This window comes from Ruditapes philippinarum, unplaced genomic scaffold (genome assembly GCF_026571515.1).
Source record: "Ruditapes philippinarum isolate M1 unplaced genomic scaffold, ASM2657151v2 ctg431_1_1_1_1, whole genome shotgun sequence".
NCBI classification, from domain to species: Eukaryota; Metazoa; Mollusca; class Bivalvia; order Venerida; family Veneridae; genus Ruditapes; species Ruditapes philippinarum.
Genome location: NW_026854292.1, coordinates 178,481 through 199,763, shown reverse-complemented (window position 1 = coordinate 199,763; position 21,283 = coordinate 178,481). Strand labels below are relative to the sequence as shown.

The window sequence follows — 21,283 nt, the reverse complement described above, 5'->3', positions numbered from 1 at the left end:
AAAATCACTCGACCATGAACTTGAGCGCTCGGGGACAATCTTGTGTGTTTAACCACTGATTGATTCTCACAAAAAAAACTTTACTACACAAATCCGTTAACGACGCCAGCAAAACATTTTCTGATCTCTTTTTAGTCACACGATTCAATTTGCTATAAAACTATTGGTCCTCGCCTGGATTATTCGGAAGGACCAAAAAGTTAACATGGTTGGCACACCATCACGTGACATGTGCGAAACAGTCGAGCATTAAGGCGCGAAACAATTGGAAGTGTTATTAAAATGAAATATTGAAAGAAGCTGGGACCTAAATGTTAAAAACGGTTTATAATATATAAGTTTGTTAAGGTATTTAATTAAAGGAGCTCCACTGAGGTCCTAAACCCTAAACACTTAAAAATGCATTCTTACATAGATAAACTGCATGGACATTTAAAACGGACAAATATGCAAAAGATGTTAAAAATATATAGAGAATATTCAAGCTTTTTTCTGTAAATACAGGATTTATTATCATCAAGTGGTATGACATAAATATTTCATGAGTGGCGGTAGTCACGGGTGAAATGTGATAATTTTCATGCCACAAGATGAAAATAAATCATGTATTTATAGAAAAAAAAACTTGAATTTTCTGTTTATTATGTACATTTGTCTCTATCCTAAATTACAATTTGGAAGACTATTCCTTAAATTTTGTGTACTGGCAGAATTTAAAAGAAAGTAGTCCGGCAAGACACCAGTGAAAACATGGAAAATATGTTTCACTAAAATACTTTTTACAGTGAAAATACGAAAATGAAAATAAGCATTTTATTTCATTAATATTTCTCAATATTTCATTTATAATTATATGATGAATATATATACTCAGATTTGATTTAGATGTCACGGATTTTAATTACAATGTAATAATTATATAAATCCGCGATTTTGTGTAATTTTTGTCCGATTTGGGTTAAAAGCATTTAACCACTTCTCATTTTTGGGTCATTTTGCACTTATACTGGAAAAATGGAGTGAGCTAATAATCTGAAATCTTGCACACAGTCAAGTTAGGCCTATGGCCCAGAGTGCATCAAATAGTATATAAATCTCGAAAAAGATATTACCAGTATCTCTGCGTTAGTTGTAAAAAATTCATACCCTGGTTTGTATATTTTAACTGGAACAATAATATATTTTTGGTCCCAGATTTTAATTAAAATAGAAAACACATTCGTGACATTGTAACAAATGTGAACAAAAAAGTAAATTACATGAACACTGAATTTTTTTTTTTTAAAAATCAGCATCAGACTTAAATAACAAAATTGAAAAAAACAAAAAAAAAAACAGATTGCAAAAGTAGAAAATAAAAAATATTCATTCGCGGAAAGTCAGAGCTGTTTAGTTACATTGTAAATGGTGTCGCCTAGCTAGAACTGACACTGAAAATTTCATCGATAGGTATAGAATTCTAAATATTTTTTAATTGTTTTTTATTTGATTTTCACGTGTAGTCTATAGCCGGGCAAGCCAAAGCCCGGGCTCGCATAATGTGATTTTATTTAACTCGTTCAATAAATTTAGTATTAAACCTACACTCATTCAATATCCTCTATTTAATAAAAACTTTATTACACTAGTGTAATAACATTTTTATGCGTCGTCTTTTGCTTTTATGTATAATTCTAACACTCACGTGAATTTGTCACTATAGACAAAGAAGGGAAAAAAACGGTGTTAAACTACCAATAAACACTGGTTAGGGACTACTTGTATATACGGCTGTTATGCTTTCACCCTCGATTATATAGTTTACAACGCCTTTTAAAGCAACAATAATCAAAGTGCTGCAGCACTGAATGCGACGGACATGCAACCGGAGAGACATTAAGGCTTCTTTTAGAAAAAAAAAAACAAAACAAAACAAAAACAAAACACAAAATATATAACAGAGAAAATTTGTTCCATACAAGTTCGAGATTTGTAGAGCAATATATTTTGTGTCCCAAATTGATATAATTCAGATTTTCTACTTTCAAGCACTTAAATACAGAATGAAATGTATGCCTAAAAACTCTGGTCAAACTTGTAAATCAGTGTCCTTCAACTATTCAAACTATCAACGAAATATTTCTAGAATAAATCCAGGCAAATAAACTTCAAACATAATACATTATACATTTGAGAATGCTATTTAGAATTGCTTCGTGTTATATCATAGTGGGCATACAGACAATAAAATATAAGTCATTTGTATTTTTATTTCTCTTGGATATGTCTCATTAAAAAAAAATTGGTTAAAATCATCAGCAATTAATAGTGTATTTCTTAGATTTTTTTTATTTACAAGGTAAAGATGTAGAGGCCAGAGCACATCGTTTTTATTTTAATTTAAATGTCACTTAAGCATTACAGTGTTTAGTTGTCCTTTTCAACTTCACACTAAATTCCATTTTCAACTTGTTTGCTTCTTACAATTGTATAGCATTTCTAAAAGTATTGCATTACAATCCGCTGGTTTATTAATTACATGTTTAATGTGTACTTCCTAATCGCCTGTCCAAAAATCAGAACAGGTGAAGTAGAATCTATTTTTAGAATAGCGAAGGTTAACTCATATCATGACCTAGTAAAATATGTAAACAAACCACAAGAATCGGAAGTATAACTGATATTATAACTTCCTTACCATGAAAGACTACATGGCGGTAAAGTGTCTTACATGCATTTTCAAAAATAGATATTTATACTAGCCATTGTACTGTATCTAATATATTAATAACTGCTGAATATTCAGCTAAACCCGCGGTATGAGTCACGAAAATAGGTCTTCTTTTATTAATGCGCGAGTTATCCTAGAGTCACGAAAAACTTTTGATTTGTTAATAATAATGTTTTGTATAATGTAGAAATATATATTTCCTACTAATAATGTCTTGGAACTCAGAGGTTACACCTTTATTGTAGTATAATTTGCTGTCCTACTTTTTCGACAGCGGTAAATCGTTTCAGCAGTAATTTGCATATTGCGCAATAATACTACGGGACTACAATGTTTTTATCAATAATATACGTTCATATTTTAACTTGAATAACTTAATTTGAAATTGAAAAGGCTAAATATGGAAGACATTAAGATATCCAGACAAAGTATGGGAGTTTTGAAGGATCAAATTCATGTACTATTTCTTGGGCTGTTAATTGGTTTAGGACACATTGCGCGATTGTAGCCAACGAAATCCCATGTGTAGATGACTTAGCTCTGAACGCGCCTGAGGGCGCGTCCGTCGCAAAAAGCATTTTATTTCTATTTTTAGTTGTTATAATTTAATGTTTTCGCTTCATACAATAGCGAAAAAATATTTCACATACACTAACGCCACATATTTGATTCATGTCAGTTAATAAATATTTTAACAAAACGGCGCCAATCCGAAAGCAGCGTAATGACGTCATCCTAAGTAAACAACTTATTCATAAACAAGCTGACGTAATTTCATACATACAAGAATGATAAATGGGGCACCGGTGTAACAATACGACGTAAGTTTTAATTGTTGAAAATTTGATAAAATAACGTTTTTTTTCTTATTATTTCTTTTGTTTAATAATTTCAATATCTTCGCAAAAGTAGGGTGCGAAAATCGAACAGCGTAATACAAAAATCGGCACCGGAAGTTATTTCCGCTTGAAAAAATAACATTAGTGATCTTCCTTATTTTATCGTGATAGAATTGAAATAACATCGGCCTGAGAGGTGTATATCGGCTGTTTAACACCGGTTTTGTCGTTTTGATGCGAAAAAATTAACCACTCAGGCCTAAGGCCTTCGTGGTCAATTCCTACGCATCAAAACTCCAAACCGGTGTTAATTAAATAGCCGATATACACCTCTCAGGCCGATGTTATTTCTTAATTCTATCACTCCACGTGATTTTGTCACTATAGACAAAGAAGGAAAAAAACCGGTGTTAAACTGCCAATAAAGTATAGGTTAGAGTGCATATTGGGTGTTCTTCGTAAATAAGAAAGCTAAAAAGGAACGGAGCTTGCGAAGCGACTGTAGCTTTCTTATTTACGAAGAACATCCAATATATGCACTCTAACCGTATTAGCGCTCCGCCCACTTGCGTTTTATAATATAAAACGTCCAGTTTATATAAAATATGTTCTATTAAGATTTGAAAACTGGACATTTGAAAAATCCTCGTCGGTGATTGGCTTAAAAAAATTGGCGAGCACTAACACTGGTTATACCGCCCTCACACATACCTCGCGACCTTACTGCGTCCTTACTGCGACCTTGCTACGACCCAGGACGCAGCACAGTCGCCATGGACGCAGCAGGGACGCAGCGAGGAACCCAAGGACGCACAAGGTCGCAGACCGTCGGCGACTATTTTGAACATGCACAAAACAGTCGCAGAAACTCTGCGTTCTTGCTGAGTAGTGATTAGGTCGCCGTGGGATCGCAGTGGAGTCGCCATAGTCGCAGCAGCATCGTAGTAAGGACGCATTAAGAACGCAATAGACGTAGTACACTCGTACTAAGGACGCCGTAAGGTCAGACTCAGAATGAAATTTACTGGTAAAAAGTATTGTATTTATAGACGTAGCAAGAACATAGTAGGGTCGTCGTACAGTCGCCGGACAAACGCAATAGTCGTCGTAGAGTCGCCGTAAGGACGCAGAGAACAAAGCACAGTCGCAGCTGGGTCGCCGATGATCGCCGTGGGGTCGCCTTGGGGACGCAATACAGTCGCAGTGGAAACGCCATGGACGTAGAAGGGTCGTATTGAGGACATAGAGAAAACGTACTGAACACAAGACTGCAGAGCCCCGGACCGTCTGCGAGAGAAATTTGAAAGAAAACCAACGATTTTCGAAAGAAAAATGCTATTTTACTAGTTTTCAGGTCGCAGTAAGGTCGTGGTTTATGTGTGAGGGCACCTTAAGGGACTACTTGTATATGCGGCTTTTATGTTTTCACCCTTGATTATATAGTTTACAAAGCCCTTTAAAGCAACAATAAAAAGCATTTTTATTTATTTTTTCAGTTCTTATAACGTTTTTTTTTCATACAATACCGAAATAATATCTCACATACACTAACGCCACATATTTGATCCATATCAGTTAATAAATATTTTGACAAAACGGCGCCAATCCGTAAGCAGCGTAATGACGTCATCGTAAGTAAACAACTCATTCATAAACACGCTGACGTTATTTCATAATACAAGAATGATAAATGGGGCACTGATGTAAACACAATACGGCGTAAGTTTTTATTGTTGAAAACTTGATAAAATAACGTTTTTTCCTCTCATTATTTATTTTGTTTAATAATTTCTATATCTTTGCAACAGTAGGGTGCGAAAATCGAACAGCGTTATACGAAAATCGGCACCGGAAGTTATTTCCGCTTGAAAAAATAACATTAGTGATCTTCCTTATTTTCATTGTGATAGAATCGAAATAACATCGGCCCGAGAGGTGTATATCGGTTTTGTCGTTTTGATGCGAAAAAATTAACCACTCGGGCCTACGGCCTTCGTGGTCAATTCCTACGCATCAAAACTCCAAACCGGTGTTAAATAGCCGATATACACCTCTCAGGCCGATGTTATTTCTTAAACATTTAGTTTCATAAATATAAATTAATGTTATTTCGATTCTAACACGATAAAATATGGAAAATCCTTATTGTTATTTTTCAAGCGGAAATAACTTCCGGTGCCGATTTTCGTATAACGCTGTTCGATTTTCGCACCCTACTGTTGCGAAGATATAGAAATTATTAAACAAAAGAAATAATAAGAAAAAAAAAGCGTTATTTTATCAAGTTTTCAACAATAAAAACTTACGTCGTATTGTGTTTACATCAGTGCCCCATTTATCATTCTTGTATGTATGAAATAACGTCAGCTTGTTTATGAATGCACGAGTTGTTTACATTGCGCTGCTTACGGATTGGCGCCGTTTTGTCAAAATATTTATTGACTGATGTGGCGTTAGTGTATGTGAGATATTATTTCTGTATTGTATGAAAAGAAAACATTATACGAACTGAAAATAAAAATAAAAATGCTTTTTATTGTTGCTTTAAAAGGCTTTGTAAACTATACAATCGAGGGTGAAAAAATAACAGCGCATATACAAGTAGTCCATAACCGGTGTTTATTGGCAGTTTAACACCAGTTTTTTTCCTTCTTTGTCTATAGTGACAAAATCACGTGAGGGTTAGAATTAATAATAACATGTTGATATATTGGTTGTTTTTAAATAATTATTACTTTAGTATATAAGGTTACATTTCATTGGTATAATTGGCAATGCACGGAAACAAATTTTGTGTCTCAAAATTAACTCTTTAAGGGTATGACTGGTGACATGTCCGGGATCCGTACTCGACAGCGAAAGCTGCATTTTGTGCCCTTACGGGCCGATGGACCCTCATTAAGCATAGACTATATGTAGATAGATCGCATCATTGGTAACAACAGAAACTTTGATCTGAGGTGTATTGTTTTTTTATGAATGGTTTTAAAGCAATTCAGCAATAAAGTGTATTGATCTCCCAATAAATCAATTAAGAATAGCTTTTTATATATCACCAATGTCAAGTAGCTTTTATATCTTTGACTCCCATAGTGAATTTCCTCATACCTCCCTAAAATTCAGGTAACAGTCTTCTATCAGTATTGAAAGAAACCATTTTTTTAATTTGACATGAAAAAATGCATGTTATATTACTATATTAAAATATTAGTCCCTTTTGTTACTATTTGTATATTTGTTACAATTATAATGATAAACAAGAGGGCCATGATGGCCCTGAGGTCGCTCACCTGTATATAGGCCTCCCCCCCCCCCCGCCCCTGGCAGGGCCAATTTTAGTCCAAGGGCTTTTATTTGAACTAACTTGGTAGACACCCATAAGAAGATGTTCGATGTTAAATATCTAAGCTCTGAGCTCATAGGGTTTTTTCAAAGAAGATTTTTTAAGTTTTTACTATACACATATAGTTAAAAACAATGACAACCCTAGGGCGGGGCCAGTTTTGACCCCAGGGCTTTTATTTGAACAAACTTTGTAGACACTTACTAGTAGATGTTTCATGCTTAATATCTAAACTCTAGCTATTTGGGTTTTTCCACAGAAGAGTTTTAAGTTTTTGCTATACACATTTAAGGAAAATCAATGACCCCCGGGGCGGGGCCAATTTTGACCCCAGGGCTTTTATTTGAACAAACTTTGTAGACACTCACTAGAAGATGTTTCATGCTTAATATCTAAACTGTAGCTATTTGAGTTCTTTAAAAGAAGATTTTTTAAGTTTTTGCTTTACACATATAAGGAAAATCAATGACCCCCAGGGCAGGGCCAATTTTGACCCCGGGGCTTTTATTTGAACAAACTTGGTAGACACTCATTAGAAGATGTTTCATGCTAAATATCTTAGCTCTAGCTCTTTGGGTTCTTTAAAAGAAGATTTTTTAAGTTTTTACTATATGCATATAGGGAAAATCAATGACCCCTGGGGCGTGGCCAATTTTGACCCCGGGCTTTTATTTGAACAAACTTGGTAGACACTCATTAGAAGATGTTTCATGCTAAATATCTTAGCTCTAGCTCTTTGGGTTCTTTAAAAGAAGATTTTTTAAGTTTTTACTATATGCATATAGGGAAAATCAATGACCCCCTGAGGCGGGGCCAATTTTGACCCCAGGGCTTTTATTTGAACAAACTTGGTAGACACTCACTAGAAGATGTTTCATGCCAAATATCTAAGCTCTAGCTCTTAGGGTTTTTTTAAAGAAGATATTTAAAGTTTTTTCTTTCGGTTGCCATGGCAACCAGAGTTCTGCATGGAATTAAATTCTTTGATCAACTTTTAAAGGTGACCACCAAAGAAACATTCCTGTGAAGTTTCGATGAAATTGGCTCAGTGGTTTATGAGGAGATGTCATTTAAAGTAAAAGTTTACGGACGGACGGACGCCAGACGAAAAGCGATCACAAAAGCTCACCCTGTCACTTTGTGACAGGTGAGCTAAAAACGGACTTTGATATTTTTATCATCTTATGTTACTGACTACAGTAGTGACACAAACAGAACACAGTACAGTCATGTCACATAACATTTACAAGTCTTGTAAGTCTTGTTTAAATTGTATTCAATGGAATTACATTCCTTACCAGGTAGGCATCAGTGAAAGCATTTTTTCAAATAATGTATCTGGCCCCTTTTTAATTATGGACAGTACATAAGATAAGTATAATTGTGCAAAAAATGGTTTACAAAAAATTTGGAAAAAATCTACAATAGTACTTTATCTGAATATAACATGACCTGTGCGTAGGAATAATTTGGTAAGGTAACTGTAATGAGCGCATTTTTTGCGCGGAGCTTCTCAATTGCTGCATTGCAGCAACTTACCTGTGCAATCACTTGATTGAATAATTATCGGATAGCGCTATTCATGTACTGATTTTAATCAAGCACTACCCGATTTTTAAATTATAACGAGGAAATTTACAAAGTTTTATCCGTTTACGCTTGAAAATATGGTTTAAGTTTTAAGTGGGTATATTAATCGATGTTATTTAACATAAAATAAAGATGGTATCGGCCGGGATTATCAGATTTAGTTCGCTATTCGTTATTAGCGAGTTTGTTATAAGTGTAGTTGACTGTATGTATATAACTTTGTAGAAGGCCACCTATCAATTCTTTTTGCTCAAAACCCATCCAGTGGTTTAGGAGATGTTTAAAGAAACTGTAGGTAACGACAGACAATTGACACACTGCCATTTCAAAAGCTCACCTTCGAGCGCTTTGTACTATGGGGAGCTATAACAAGAGCACACTTGACTAATCAAATATTGGACGAAGTGAAGAAACCCAAACTAATATAAAAAATTAGTTATAATATCAACATATTTTTGAATCAATAAAATATCACTTTTTGAAACTCAAATGTCCAATTTTTTTCAAAATACATAACAGGCATGTGACAATATAATTGAAACTAAACAGAAAATATCGACAAAAATATCTATGTTACAATAGAACAAGAGGGCCATGATGGCCCTGAGGTCGCTCACCTGTATATAGCCCCCCCCCCCAGGGCCAATTTTTACCCAAGGGCTTTTATTTGTTTATTTGAACAGACTTGGTAGACACCCATAAGAAGATGTTTCATGCTAAACATCTAAGTTCTAGCTCATTGGGTTTTTTAAAAGAAGATTTTTTAAGTTTCTACTATACACATATAGTTAAAAACAATGACACCCCTGGGGCAGGGCCAGTTTTGACCCCCGGGCTTTTATTTGAACAAACTTGGTAGACACTCACTAGAAGATGTTTCATGCCAAATATCTAAGCTCTAGCTCTTAGGGTTGTTTAAAAGAAGATATTTAAAGATTTTTCTTTCGGTTGCCATGGCAACCAGAGTTCTGCATGGAATTAAATTCTTTGAACAATTTTTAAAGGTGACCACCAAATGAACATTCCTGTGAAGTTTGGATGAAATTGGCTCAGTGGTTTATGAGGAGATGTCATTTAAAGCAAAAGTTTACGGACGGACGGACAGACGACGGATGGACGCCGGACGAAAAGCGATAACAAAAGCTCACCCTGTCACTTTGTGACAGGTGAGCTAAAAATAACAATCTGAAATAAATCCCTATAGCAACAAAGATGGTAAGAGTCAAAAGTAACATTTTTAAAGGAAGGTACAAAGACAAGCTTATTTTTGAAAATGATACAATAATTATGAACCTTGTCATACACGATGTGAATGGAAACAGGAAACAATTGTCTTATTCCAAAGTAGATATCATCAGTATCAAAGAGAAACAAGATTGCATTTGTGACAAATGCTATGCCACCGCATTTATACAATACTAAATAGTAGTGTAGGAACAGAATATTTTTTTGTTTGTTTCTATACAATTGAACTTTGTCATAATGCAGTTGAGTCTAGTGAATTTGCTGGTCAAGGTCATATGAAAGACAAGGTACAGATATGTCTAATGTTCAGATACAAAGGCCATAGTGCAATAATTGATTCAAAATAAAAGTATTTGTACTTGACAAAAATTTAGGTATTTTCTGTATTGCATAGTTACAATTTTTATTGTTTGTTTTTTCAATTAAGCATTAGATCTACCTATTTCTGCAAACATAAAAAACATTTACGATTTAAAATCATCATTATATATATAATATGTTGTGAATCTTAATGCTCAAACCATTTCATAAATACCCAGCAAATTGCTAGAGGTCATGACCTCAATCATTTCATAAAAATCTGTAAAAAGCAAACATTTCTTTTGCTAGAGGTCATAACTTTTACATTAACTCCCAGCTATTGAATCCTTTTCAATAAAAATTGCATAACATGTACACACGTATAAAAGACATTCCAATATGAGTTGTTTCCTTTCATTATTCAACTAAGATTTGAAGAAAACCAATAATATCTTCGGGCAGGGCCAATTTTGACCACAAAGCTATAATATTGCAACAAGTCATGTCACATCAAAGTGCTCACCTGAGGACAGACTGTTATTCGAGTGAAAGTAATGAAATACAAGAATGTGAATGATGTTGGTCACTAGAACATATTTCATACAAAATATATTTTCAATTATACATTTCCTAATTTCATAGCTGTGCATCAAAAACAAAAAAGTAGGTCACTAGGTCAATATCTTGGTCATTTGATAACAAATTTCAGTTCTAAACCTAAAATTGTGAACATGGTCACGATGTCATCGCTGTATGTAAAAGTAAAGGCGGTCACTTTGTCACTTTATCATAATTTTGGTAAGCTAATATCAAAGTTCAATTTTACATCTAAAACAGTGCACATGACATGGTCCAAATTTCGTAGCTGTACATCAAAGGTCACTTTTCCCTTGGGCAGGGAAAAATTTTATCCCAAGAGTTTAATTCAAGAAATCTTGATACAGAAAAGTTGAAAACATTTGTTTTAGTTTCTGTCCTTACTATACATGTATGTACATTTGTACATAATGAAAATCAATGACCCCTGGGGCAGGGCCAATTCTGTACCAAGGGCTATAATTTGACAATCTTGATAGAGGTCCACTACACAATGTTTCATGCAAAATATCTAACCTCTAGCCTTTTTCCATTAAGCCAATAGACAATGCCTTGTGCTAAATATGTAAGCTCAAGGTCTTGTGGGTCTTTACAAAAAGATTTTTTTAAATTGTTCTTATAATTTCTTTTGGTTGCCATGGCAACCAGATTCCTGTATGAAATCAAATTCTTTGAACAACCTTAGGACCCCTTTACCCGTGAAACAATCCTGCCAAGTTTGGTTCAATTTGGAGAAGATTTTAAGTTCACTATATAATCTTTAGAAAACACACGCACAAACGCACACACACATCCACACACACGGGTGAATTGCTATATGCTAACATCTGTGCTCAGGTAGGCTAAAATGTTGCATTTTATTTATCTGTGCTCAGATAGGCTAAAATGTTGCATTTTATTTATCTGGTTATATATTTAAATATTACATATTTCAATATATCATATAACTGTTGTTATATCTTTCAATGGGTAAATTTTTGTCTGTTGCCTTATTGTGTTAATTAAGTGTGAGCAAATTTCTGTCGTTTACTTGTGTCTTCCCCTTCAAGATATGGACTGTGTTCACGAGCTTTATGGTATAATTTAAGAAGATCCAAGGCCTCTGATGTTTGTTGTCGGTCATCAATGTGTCTCTGGCATGCCTCCTGCACAGATTTGGCATATATTTCTGTCTCACCTAGCAACTGGGCAAGATTAGATGTACTCATATTAGACATTTCCTGTAAAAGTAACATCCTCATGATAACAACAACACAAGAGCATCTTATATTATAACCTTTACAATTCTTTTTTCATTAATATTATTCTTCAACTATCACAATAGCTTTAATAACAATAATGTAGAGAGCAAATTGCACAATTATAACAAAATGCTATTTTGGTCATTTAAAGGTCAAGGTCACATCTAAATCATTTAATATGTCCATTTAGTCACAAGTGTTCTTTGTCCATGTATGAATTAAATTTGTACATAAATAACACTAGCAGCCAAAGGTCAACATGTCTTGCCCTTGACCTAGTCAAACAGTTCTTGCCTGCGACATTGTGTCTCATGATGTAGAAGACTTGTTCAAAGGGTTATTTTGTCCAAGTATGCAGACAAGTCATTAATTAATTACAAAGTTACAGCATATTATAGTTAAAATTAGTGAAAATTTAATAATTTGACCTTTAAGGTCTAGGTCATACATGAGTCAAAGTCAATTTGAGTTTAATATACATGAGGGATGTTGTATCTAAATATGACGTAAATCATTGATAAACAAGGGGGCAATGGGCCCAACTGCCCTCACCTGAGGACAGATTGTTATTTGTGTAAAAGCAGTGAAAACTAGTGTTTATTACAATTATTTGAAGGATGTTGGTCACTCGACAATACTTCATGCAAAAAATCTTTTAAAATTCATACTTTCTTATAAATAGTCCTAATTTCATAGCTGTACATCAAAAACAAGAAAGTAGGTCAATAGGTCAATATTTAAGTCATCTGATATCAGATTTCATTTCTACATCTGAAACTGTGCACATGGTCAAAATGTCAAAGCTATATGTAAACAAGAGCACCATGATGGTCCTTATATTGCTCACCTGATTATGAATGCTTAATCCCATTTTATTTGAGCTGTGTGACTTACTTTTTGACTCCAAGTCACTCATATTTAAAACTGAACTACAAATCATCAAAACGACCTATCTAACCAATTTCCGGGATGGTTGGATCAAAACAGTAGCATCTAGAGTGTTAATAAGATTTTTCCATATTTGGGCTGTGTGAGCTAGTTTATTGAACCCAACTGGAAAGTGGCCCATATTCAAACTTAATCTAGAAATCATCTTAACAAGTAGCCCTTAGGGCGTTTACAAGGTTTTTGTGTCGCCTTGAAAAGGTGACATATAGGGGTTACTTTTGTCGGTGGCGTCTGTGTCGGCGGCGTCGTTGTCCCCTAAAGCTTGTCCGGAGCATAACTCAGTCACTATAAGTCTGATTGACTTCAAACTTGGTATGCATGCTTCTTTCAATAACCCAAAGTGCAGTGCACAAGGACCGGTACTCTGCAGTTCTTATTTTTTGAGTTATTGCCCTTTGTTAATTTTTATACTTTAATTTTGTCCGGGCCATTTCTCTCCAACTAAAAAAGCTATGGACTTGAAACTTCATAGGATGATAGATTTCATTAAGAAGAAGTGCAGTGCACAAGAACCGGTACTCAGCACTTCCTAATTTTTGATTTATTGCCCTTTGTTAATTTTCATACTTTATTTTTGTCCGGGCCATTTCTCCTAATGTATAAAAGCCATGGACTTTAAACTTCATAGGATGATAGGTCTCATTAAGAAGAAGTGCAGTGCACAAGAACAGGTACTCTGCATTTGTTATTTTTTGAGTTATTGGCCTTTGTTTATTTTCATACTTTAATTTTGTCCGGGCCATTTCTCCTTAAGTATAAAAGCTATGGACTTGAAACTTCATAGGATGATAGATCTCATTAAGAAGAAGTGCAGTACACAAGAATCGGTACTCTGCATTTCTTAATTTTTGAGTTATGGCCCTTTGTTAATTTTCATACTTAATTTTTGTCCAGGCCATTTCTCCGAAAGTATAAAAGTTATGGACTTGAAACTTCACAGGATGATAGATCTCATTAAGAAAAGGTGCAGTGCATAAGAACTGATATTCTGCATTTCTTATTTTTTGAGTTATTGCCCTTTGTTGATTTTCATACTTTATTTTTGTCCTGGTCATTTCTCCTCAAGTATGAAAGCTATGGACTTGAAACATCATAGAATGATAGATCTTATTGATAAGAAGTGCAGTGCACAGAAACTGCTGCTCTGCACTTATTATTTTTTTAGTTATTGCCCTTTGTTATTATTCATATTTCATTTTTGTCCTGGCCATTTCTCCTAAACTACATTGTTCACAAGACGACACATCCGACTCGCGGAGTTCTAGTTCTATATTTGGGCTGGTGTGACCTAGTTTAAGATCCCAGGTAACCCATATCCATACCTGACCTATAAATCACCAAAACACTGACCAATTTCCAAAATATTAGGATCAAAACAGTAGCATCTAGATTGTCAACAAGGTTTTTTCAAATATGATCTGTGTGACCTAGTTTTTAACCCCAGGTAACCCATATTCAAACTTGACCTAGAAATAATAAAAAAAACTGTCTGACTTATTTCCAGGATATTTGGATCAAAACAGTAGCCACTAGAGAGTTAACAAAATTTTTCCATATTTGGACTGTGTTTGTTTGTTTGTTTGATTGGGTTTTACGTCACACCAACACAGTATAGGTCATTTGGCGTCGTTCCAGCTTTACTGGTAGAGGAAGTCCTCAGGTGCCCTTCCGTGAATTATTTCAGGCACGAACGGGCACCTGAGTAGAACCACCGACGTTCCATAAGCTAGCTGGATAGCTTCCTCACATGAAAGAATCCAAAGTCCCTGGATCAATACGTACAGTAGCCTCTAGAGTGTTAAGATTTTTCCATGTTTGGGCTGTGTGACCTATTTTTTGACCCAAGTGACCCATATTCAAACTTGACCTCGAAAACATCAAAACAACCTTTCCGACCAATGGAACTCATCCAAACAATTACTTAGACAAGTTTCCTGACCAAGTTTGAGGACAACTGAGTCAAAAATGTGACCACTAGAGTGTTAACAAGGTTTTTCCATATTTGGGTGGTGTAACCTAGTTTTTGACTCCAGTTGACCCATATTTGAACTCGACCTAAAAAACAAACTTTCAGACCAATGTCCAGGATATTTGGATCAAAATTGTAGCCACTAGTGTTAACAAGGTTTTTTTCTGTTTTTAGCTCCTATGTCCTAGTTTTTGACCTGAGATGACCAATATTCGAACTTGACTTAGAAGTCATCAAAACAACCTTCCTGACAAATTTCCAGAATATTTGGATCAAAACTAGCCACTAGAGTGTTAACAAGATTTTTCTATTTCTAGCTCTTTTGACCTATTTTTTGATCCTAGATGACCCATATTCGAACTTGGCCAGTATTCCCAGGTGCATAGCTTCACAGTGATGTTGATTGTTCCCTGCGGTCTGGAGACCGCAGGGTATTGGTACGCGTTTAACTTTTGAGGCATGGAGGAGCACGTGACCTGTTTTCGGTACATGGAGGAGCATGTGATCTGTAAACCGTACATGATTGGTTAATTGACCTTTTCGAAAACCTGGCTAAATACCGTTTGCCGGTACGTTACGGATTTACCTCTAGGGAATTAGTCAGAGTGACACCTAATTAAAAACAACAAACTATTACGTGATATTTCTAATTTTCTATAATTATTTTACCGTTTAAGGTAAAAAAACTTGAATGATGTGTTTGAAAATTATCAATGTTTAATATGTATCTCAAATTTTACAAACAATAAATTGTTTATACTGAACAGTGAACAAATTGTTTATACTGAACAGTGAACATATACAAAATTAAAATATTCGTAGTGGCATCTGCCAGAATAAATAGAGATATTTTCTGCATAAAGTTGTGTGTTTACTTTTTTTGCTAGGAATTTTTCATAAAATGATAGGCCTATTTAATCATTTTCTTAAAAAGAAATAATTGTTTTATGTTCGACCTTCTCCGGTCATTAACGTCACCAGTTTCCAAAGACCTTCTTTTATATTGATCGATTATTGTCAACTATATTCCTGATGAAACCGTTTATTTATTCCCCCCAAACAATGTCGAAAATAGTTAAATGAAATATCTTTATATCATTAAAAATGTTCCCAGCAGGAAACCATTTTACTTGTTATTCCTGTAAAGTTGGTTGATTCTAACTCAAGCACTCAAAGAACAAATAACACAACATAATGGAACGGTTTTCACTAAGTCAAGGGCAATGAATCTGACAAAACAGAATAAATCCACAAGCGAAACCCCAGGTGCACAACTACACATGCTGAGCAACATTCCTGTAAAGTTTCATGACTCTAGGTCAAATACTTTTTGAGATATGTGTGACACAAGTTAAAAATCGTAAATTTTTACGAAGTCAAGGGCAATAACTCTAAAAATACTAAACATATCCACATGAAAATACCCAGGTGGACAACTACACATGCTGATCAACATTCCTGTAAAGTTTCATGACTCTTGGTCAAATACTTTTGAGCTACATGTGACACAAGTTGAAAATTGCAAATATTTACTAAGTCAAGGGCAATAACTCTGACAAAACAGAAAAAATCCACAAGCAAAACCCCAGGTGAATAACTTCACATGCTGAGCAACATTCCTGAAAGTTTCATGACTCTAGGTCAAATACTTTTTTAAGATATGTGCGACACAAGATTTTTACTAAGTCAAGGGCAATAACTCTAAAAATACTAAATATATCCAAACAAAATACCCAGGTGCACAACTACACATGCTGATCAACATTCCTGTTAGGTTTCATGACTCTAGGTCAAATACTTTCTTAATTACGTGCGATAAAAGTTGATAATTGTAAAAATTTTCTAAGTCAAGGGCAATAACTCTAAATTTGATGGTCACCAGTCTTCTTCTATTGATCATTTTTTGTCAACTATATTCTCGATACAAATCTTTTTGTTGTTGTATTTTCTTAATCAATTTTGAGATGAGTTAAATAAAATATCTTTAAATCATTAATTAGAAATATGTTCATAGGACACAGGTGCCCCACTAAGGCCCCCCTGGTTACAGGTTTAAACATATTAGTTTTGATTTTCATTAGTAAATGTTTACGATATTTTTACTGTTTAAACAAAATGACCATAATCTTTATTGTCTTACAAAATATCTTAATCATTGCCTGTAATCATGAATTCTATCAATTCCAATTGATATATTCTAAAGTAACAAGAGGGCCCTGGATTGCTCACCTGAGAAATATGTCAAAAGGTCAAAGTGGAGCCCCTTTTCATCCCAGAAGCACAATTTGAAAATAAGGGACAGCTTAATCTGAACAATTTTTGTACACTGTCACCAAAAAAATTTATTCGTAAAATTATTTCAAACTGAACCAGTGGTTTAGATATTGTTTAAATGTTGTTGTTTTCTAATTTTAGCTCTGGCAGCCATTTTATTAAACAGATCAGCCTGTCACTAAATAAAAAGATGACAGAAAAAGAGAAGGAAAACAAGCATTTGACCTGGCTCAGGGACTGAACTGTCAACCTCGATCCCCTGGGGCGGGCCAATTTTGACCCTAGAACTTTTATTTGACATCCACTAGAAGATGTTTCATGCCAAATATCTTATCTATAGTGCTTTTGGATTGTCAAAAGAAGATGTTTTAAATATATACATATAAGGAAAATCAATGAGCCCCTGGGGCGGGGTCGATTTTGACCCTAGGCGTTTCATTTGAACAAACTTGGTAGACATCCACTAGAAAATGTTTCATTCAAAATATCTAAGCTCTACCTCTTTTGGATTTTAAAAAGAAGATTTTTTAAGTTTTTAGTATATACATATAAGGAAAATCAATGACCCCTGGGGTGGGGCAAATTTTGACCCTAGGGCAAATATTTGAACAAACTTCTACTAGAAGATGTTTCATGCCAAATATCAAATCTATATAAGTGCTTTTGGATTGTCACAAGACGATTTTTTAAGTTTTAATCATAATATACATAAGGAAAATCAATGACCCCCTGGGGCGAGGTCAATTTTGACCCTAGGTATTTTATTTAAACAAACATGGTAGACATCCTGTAGAAGATGTTTCATGCCAAATATCTAAGCTCTACCTCTTTTGGATTTTCAGAAGAAGATTTTTTACTATCTCATATAAGGAAAATCAATGACCCCCCTGGGGCGGGGCCAATTTTGACCCTAGGGCTTTTATTTGAACAAACTTGGTAGACATCTACTAGAAAATGTTTCATGCCAAATATCTAAGCTCTAGCTCTTTCGGTTTTTAGTATATCTACCATATTGCATCTGTATTGAAGCAAAGTTTCATAGCAGTTTAAACTTGTAACAGCAGCTTTTTTTAATGAAAACGGCCGTTTTTCACAATATGCTCATGAAGGAAAGGGTTAATTAAACAAGAGGGCCATGATGGCCCTGAAATCCCTCAAATGTATATAGGCGGGGCCAATTTTAACCCAGGGGCTTTTATTTGAACAAACTTGGTAGACACCCATTTAAAGATGTTTCATGATAAATATCTAAGCTCTAGCTCTAAGAAGATTTTTTAAGGTTTTACTATACACATATAGGGAAAAACAATGACCCCACCCCTCTGGGTGGGGCCAATTTTGTCCCCAGGGCTTTTATTTGAACAAACTTGGTAGACACTCACTAGAAGATAATTCATCCTTAATATCTAAACTCTAGCTCTTTGGGTTTTTAACAGAAGATTTTTTTAGTTTTTACTATATACATATAAGGAAAATCAATGATCCCCGGGGCGGGGCCAATTTTATCTCCAGAGCCCTTCTTTTAACAAAAATGGTAAACACCCATTATAAAATGTTTCATGCTAAATATCTTAGCTCTAGCTCTAAAGGTTTTTTAAAAGAAGATTTTTTAAGTTTTTACAATATACATAAAGAGAAAAACAATGACCCCCTGGGGCGGGGCCAATTTTGACCCCAGGGCTTTTATTTGAACAAACTCGGTAGACACCCACTAGAATATGTGTCATGCCTAATAGCTAAGCCCTAGCTATTTTGGTTTTTTAAAAGAAGATTTTTTAAGTTTTTACTATATACAAATAATTATGAAAATCAATGACCAGCCCCCCAATTTTGACCCCAGGGCATTTATTTGAACAAACTTGGTAGACACTGACTAGATGATGTTTTATGCTAAATATCGAAGCTCTAGCTCTTTCCGTTTTCTAAAAGAAGATATTTCAAGTTTTTTCTTTCGGTTGCCATGGCAACCAGAGTTCAGCTTGGAATTAAATTCTTTGAACAATTTTTAAGTTGACTTCCAAAGAAAGGAGCATTCCTATGATGTTTGGATGAAATTAGCTTGGCGGTTTATGAGGAGATGTTGTTTAAAGTAAAAGGTTACGGATGGACAGATGCCGGACAAAAAGCGATCACAAAAGCTCACAATGTCACTTTGTGACAGGTGAGCTAAAAAAAAATTGCCACAAAACAACAATTTTTCACCAAAATTAGGTGAAAGGCCATGTGTTGACATTGAAAATATAGATTTTGGGTAATTTCAAGGTTTTTCATCATTTTTTGTTAACCCTTTACCTCATATGGACGTGTTTTGACGGTTTTTCGCCTCCTCCCTTTTAGAGGCCTCAAACAGTGAAAAAATGTCCTATTTAGGCCCCAAACACTGTTTTTCATTTGAAAAATGTTGATAAAAAAGTGATAACTTTTTCGGTGCCGACCCCTATCCAAAAGGTACATCAAGGGGTTGCCAGAAGGGGGATGTGCCCACTTCTGTTTCGGGGGTTTGAAGGGGGGCAACAGCCACTCATCGCCAAGAAAATTTTGGACATGTGACAGGCTAAAAATGACCTCAGGTCTATCGTAAGGTAACATGTAACCAACGCTGTTTTTACTCTGTCTCAATCCATTTGGAAATTGCAGCACTTTGAAATCAGTTTTTATGAAAAAAACAAAACAATGCAAACTAGTGATTTTGGCAATTTTGAGACGTCCCCCAGTTTCCATGGTAACAGGAAATTTTAGATTGAGCATGCTGTTACAGAGGCTATGGTCCAGTCAACATTTGTGCCAAGTTTTATCAGTATTTGAAGCCATTTTTCACAATATGCTCATGAAAGAAAGGGTTACCGTAAAAGTTTAAGGACGGACACCAGAGGAAAATTGATCACAAAAGCTCAACATGTCACTTTGTGACAGGTGAGCTAAAAATCCACACACCCAGGAACACAACTACACATGCTGACCAATATTCCTGTAAACTTTCATGACTCTAGGTCAAATACTTTTTGAGCTACGTGTGACACAAAAGAGAACGGATGGAGGGAGGGATGGACAAGAGTAAATTGTGTTTTCCAGCTCCAATTTTTTGGGGGTCATTTTGGGGATCTCTTAAAATTTTAGAGGGTCATGCCAAGCCATTTATTTTATTAACCAAGAAATACATAGGAGAACTGAAACCCACTATTTTATCAGCCTCTTCCCAATAATTCATTAAGCTATTGAACAAAAAAAGATAGAAAAGAAAATGTTGCATAAAAATAATTCGAAGAATCTCTTTAAACAGCAAAAAATTCTTTAATTAATTTAATTACCCCCACTAAGCTTCTTTACAAGCCACAATTAAACTGAATATTACAACTTCACTTTTAATCATCTTGTCAATTGTTTACACAGTTGCATCATCCTTTCCATATTTGGTAGTGTACACTATGTCACTAGCTGTACTGTATACAGGTATAATGTGTAATGATTGAAAGAGGGTTGTGTATACGAGATTGTTTTGAAAATTGTATAATTAATTGATAGAAAAGTGGACAATAATTGGATATAATTATATTGTCCTCTTGGGGTGCATGAAAGGGAATTTTTGTCTGATTAACAGACAATTGAAAGGTATTATTTAGTCGTAAAAATCAAAGCAGTGCATGATTTTTATTTGAATTGTAAAACAGTTTCTGTTTGCTGTGGAATCGAAATTGTCATCATATGAGATTTACTGTAAATTGATGGAGAATAAATACCTCTATCACAGGAAACGCACTAACAGAATGTCATTGCATCAAGGCTAGAAAAAATGCGTAAAAAATTGCAAAAACGCTCTCTGGAAGAAACACTGGTAAATCAAAATTTTCCCCAGCAGGAAACCATTTTAACTTGTTTAACCCATTACTTCATGAGCATTTTGTGAAAAATGGCTGTTTTCATTGAAAAGTCTCCCGTTACAAGTTCAAATTGCTATAATACTATAAAAACTGCTTCAACACTAATCAAACTTGGCACAAATGTTGACTGAACCATTGCCCTTGCAACAACATGCTCAGGCTTAAATTTTCTGTTACCATGGCAACGAGAGGACATCTCAAAACTGCCAAAAATCACTATTTTGCGTTGATTTTTTCCATCAAAATTGATTTCAAAGTGCTGCAACTTCTCAATGGATTGAGATAGAGTCAAATGCTTTTCAGCGTCGGTTACACATTACTTTATGATCAATCTGGGGTCATTTATAGC

The 21,283-nt window shown here is 34.8% G+C and overlaps 1 protein-coding gene across 4 annotated transcripts in view; it reads right to left on the bottom strand.

The window, feature by feature from the left end:
• Window positions 1–8,907: 8,907 nt before the first annotated feature.
• LOC132739716 (DNA fragmentation factor subunit alpha-like) overlaps window positions 8,908–21,283 on the bottom strand; it is a 42,844-nt gene continuing 30,468 nt past the window's right edge. For all 4 annotated transcript variants that reach the window (XM_060727501.1, XM_060727500.1, XM_060727504.1 and 1 more), the window contains exon 5: window positions 8,908–11,844. In XM_060727501.1, coding sequence (XP_060583484.1) covers window positions 11,626–11,844 — 219 coding nt within the window. In that variant the 3' untranslated portion in view covers window positions 8,908–11,625. The remainder of the gene's footprint in view (window positions 11,845–21,283) is intronic.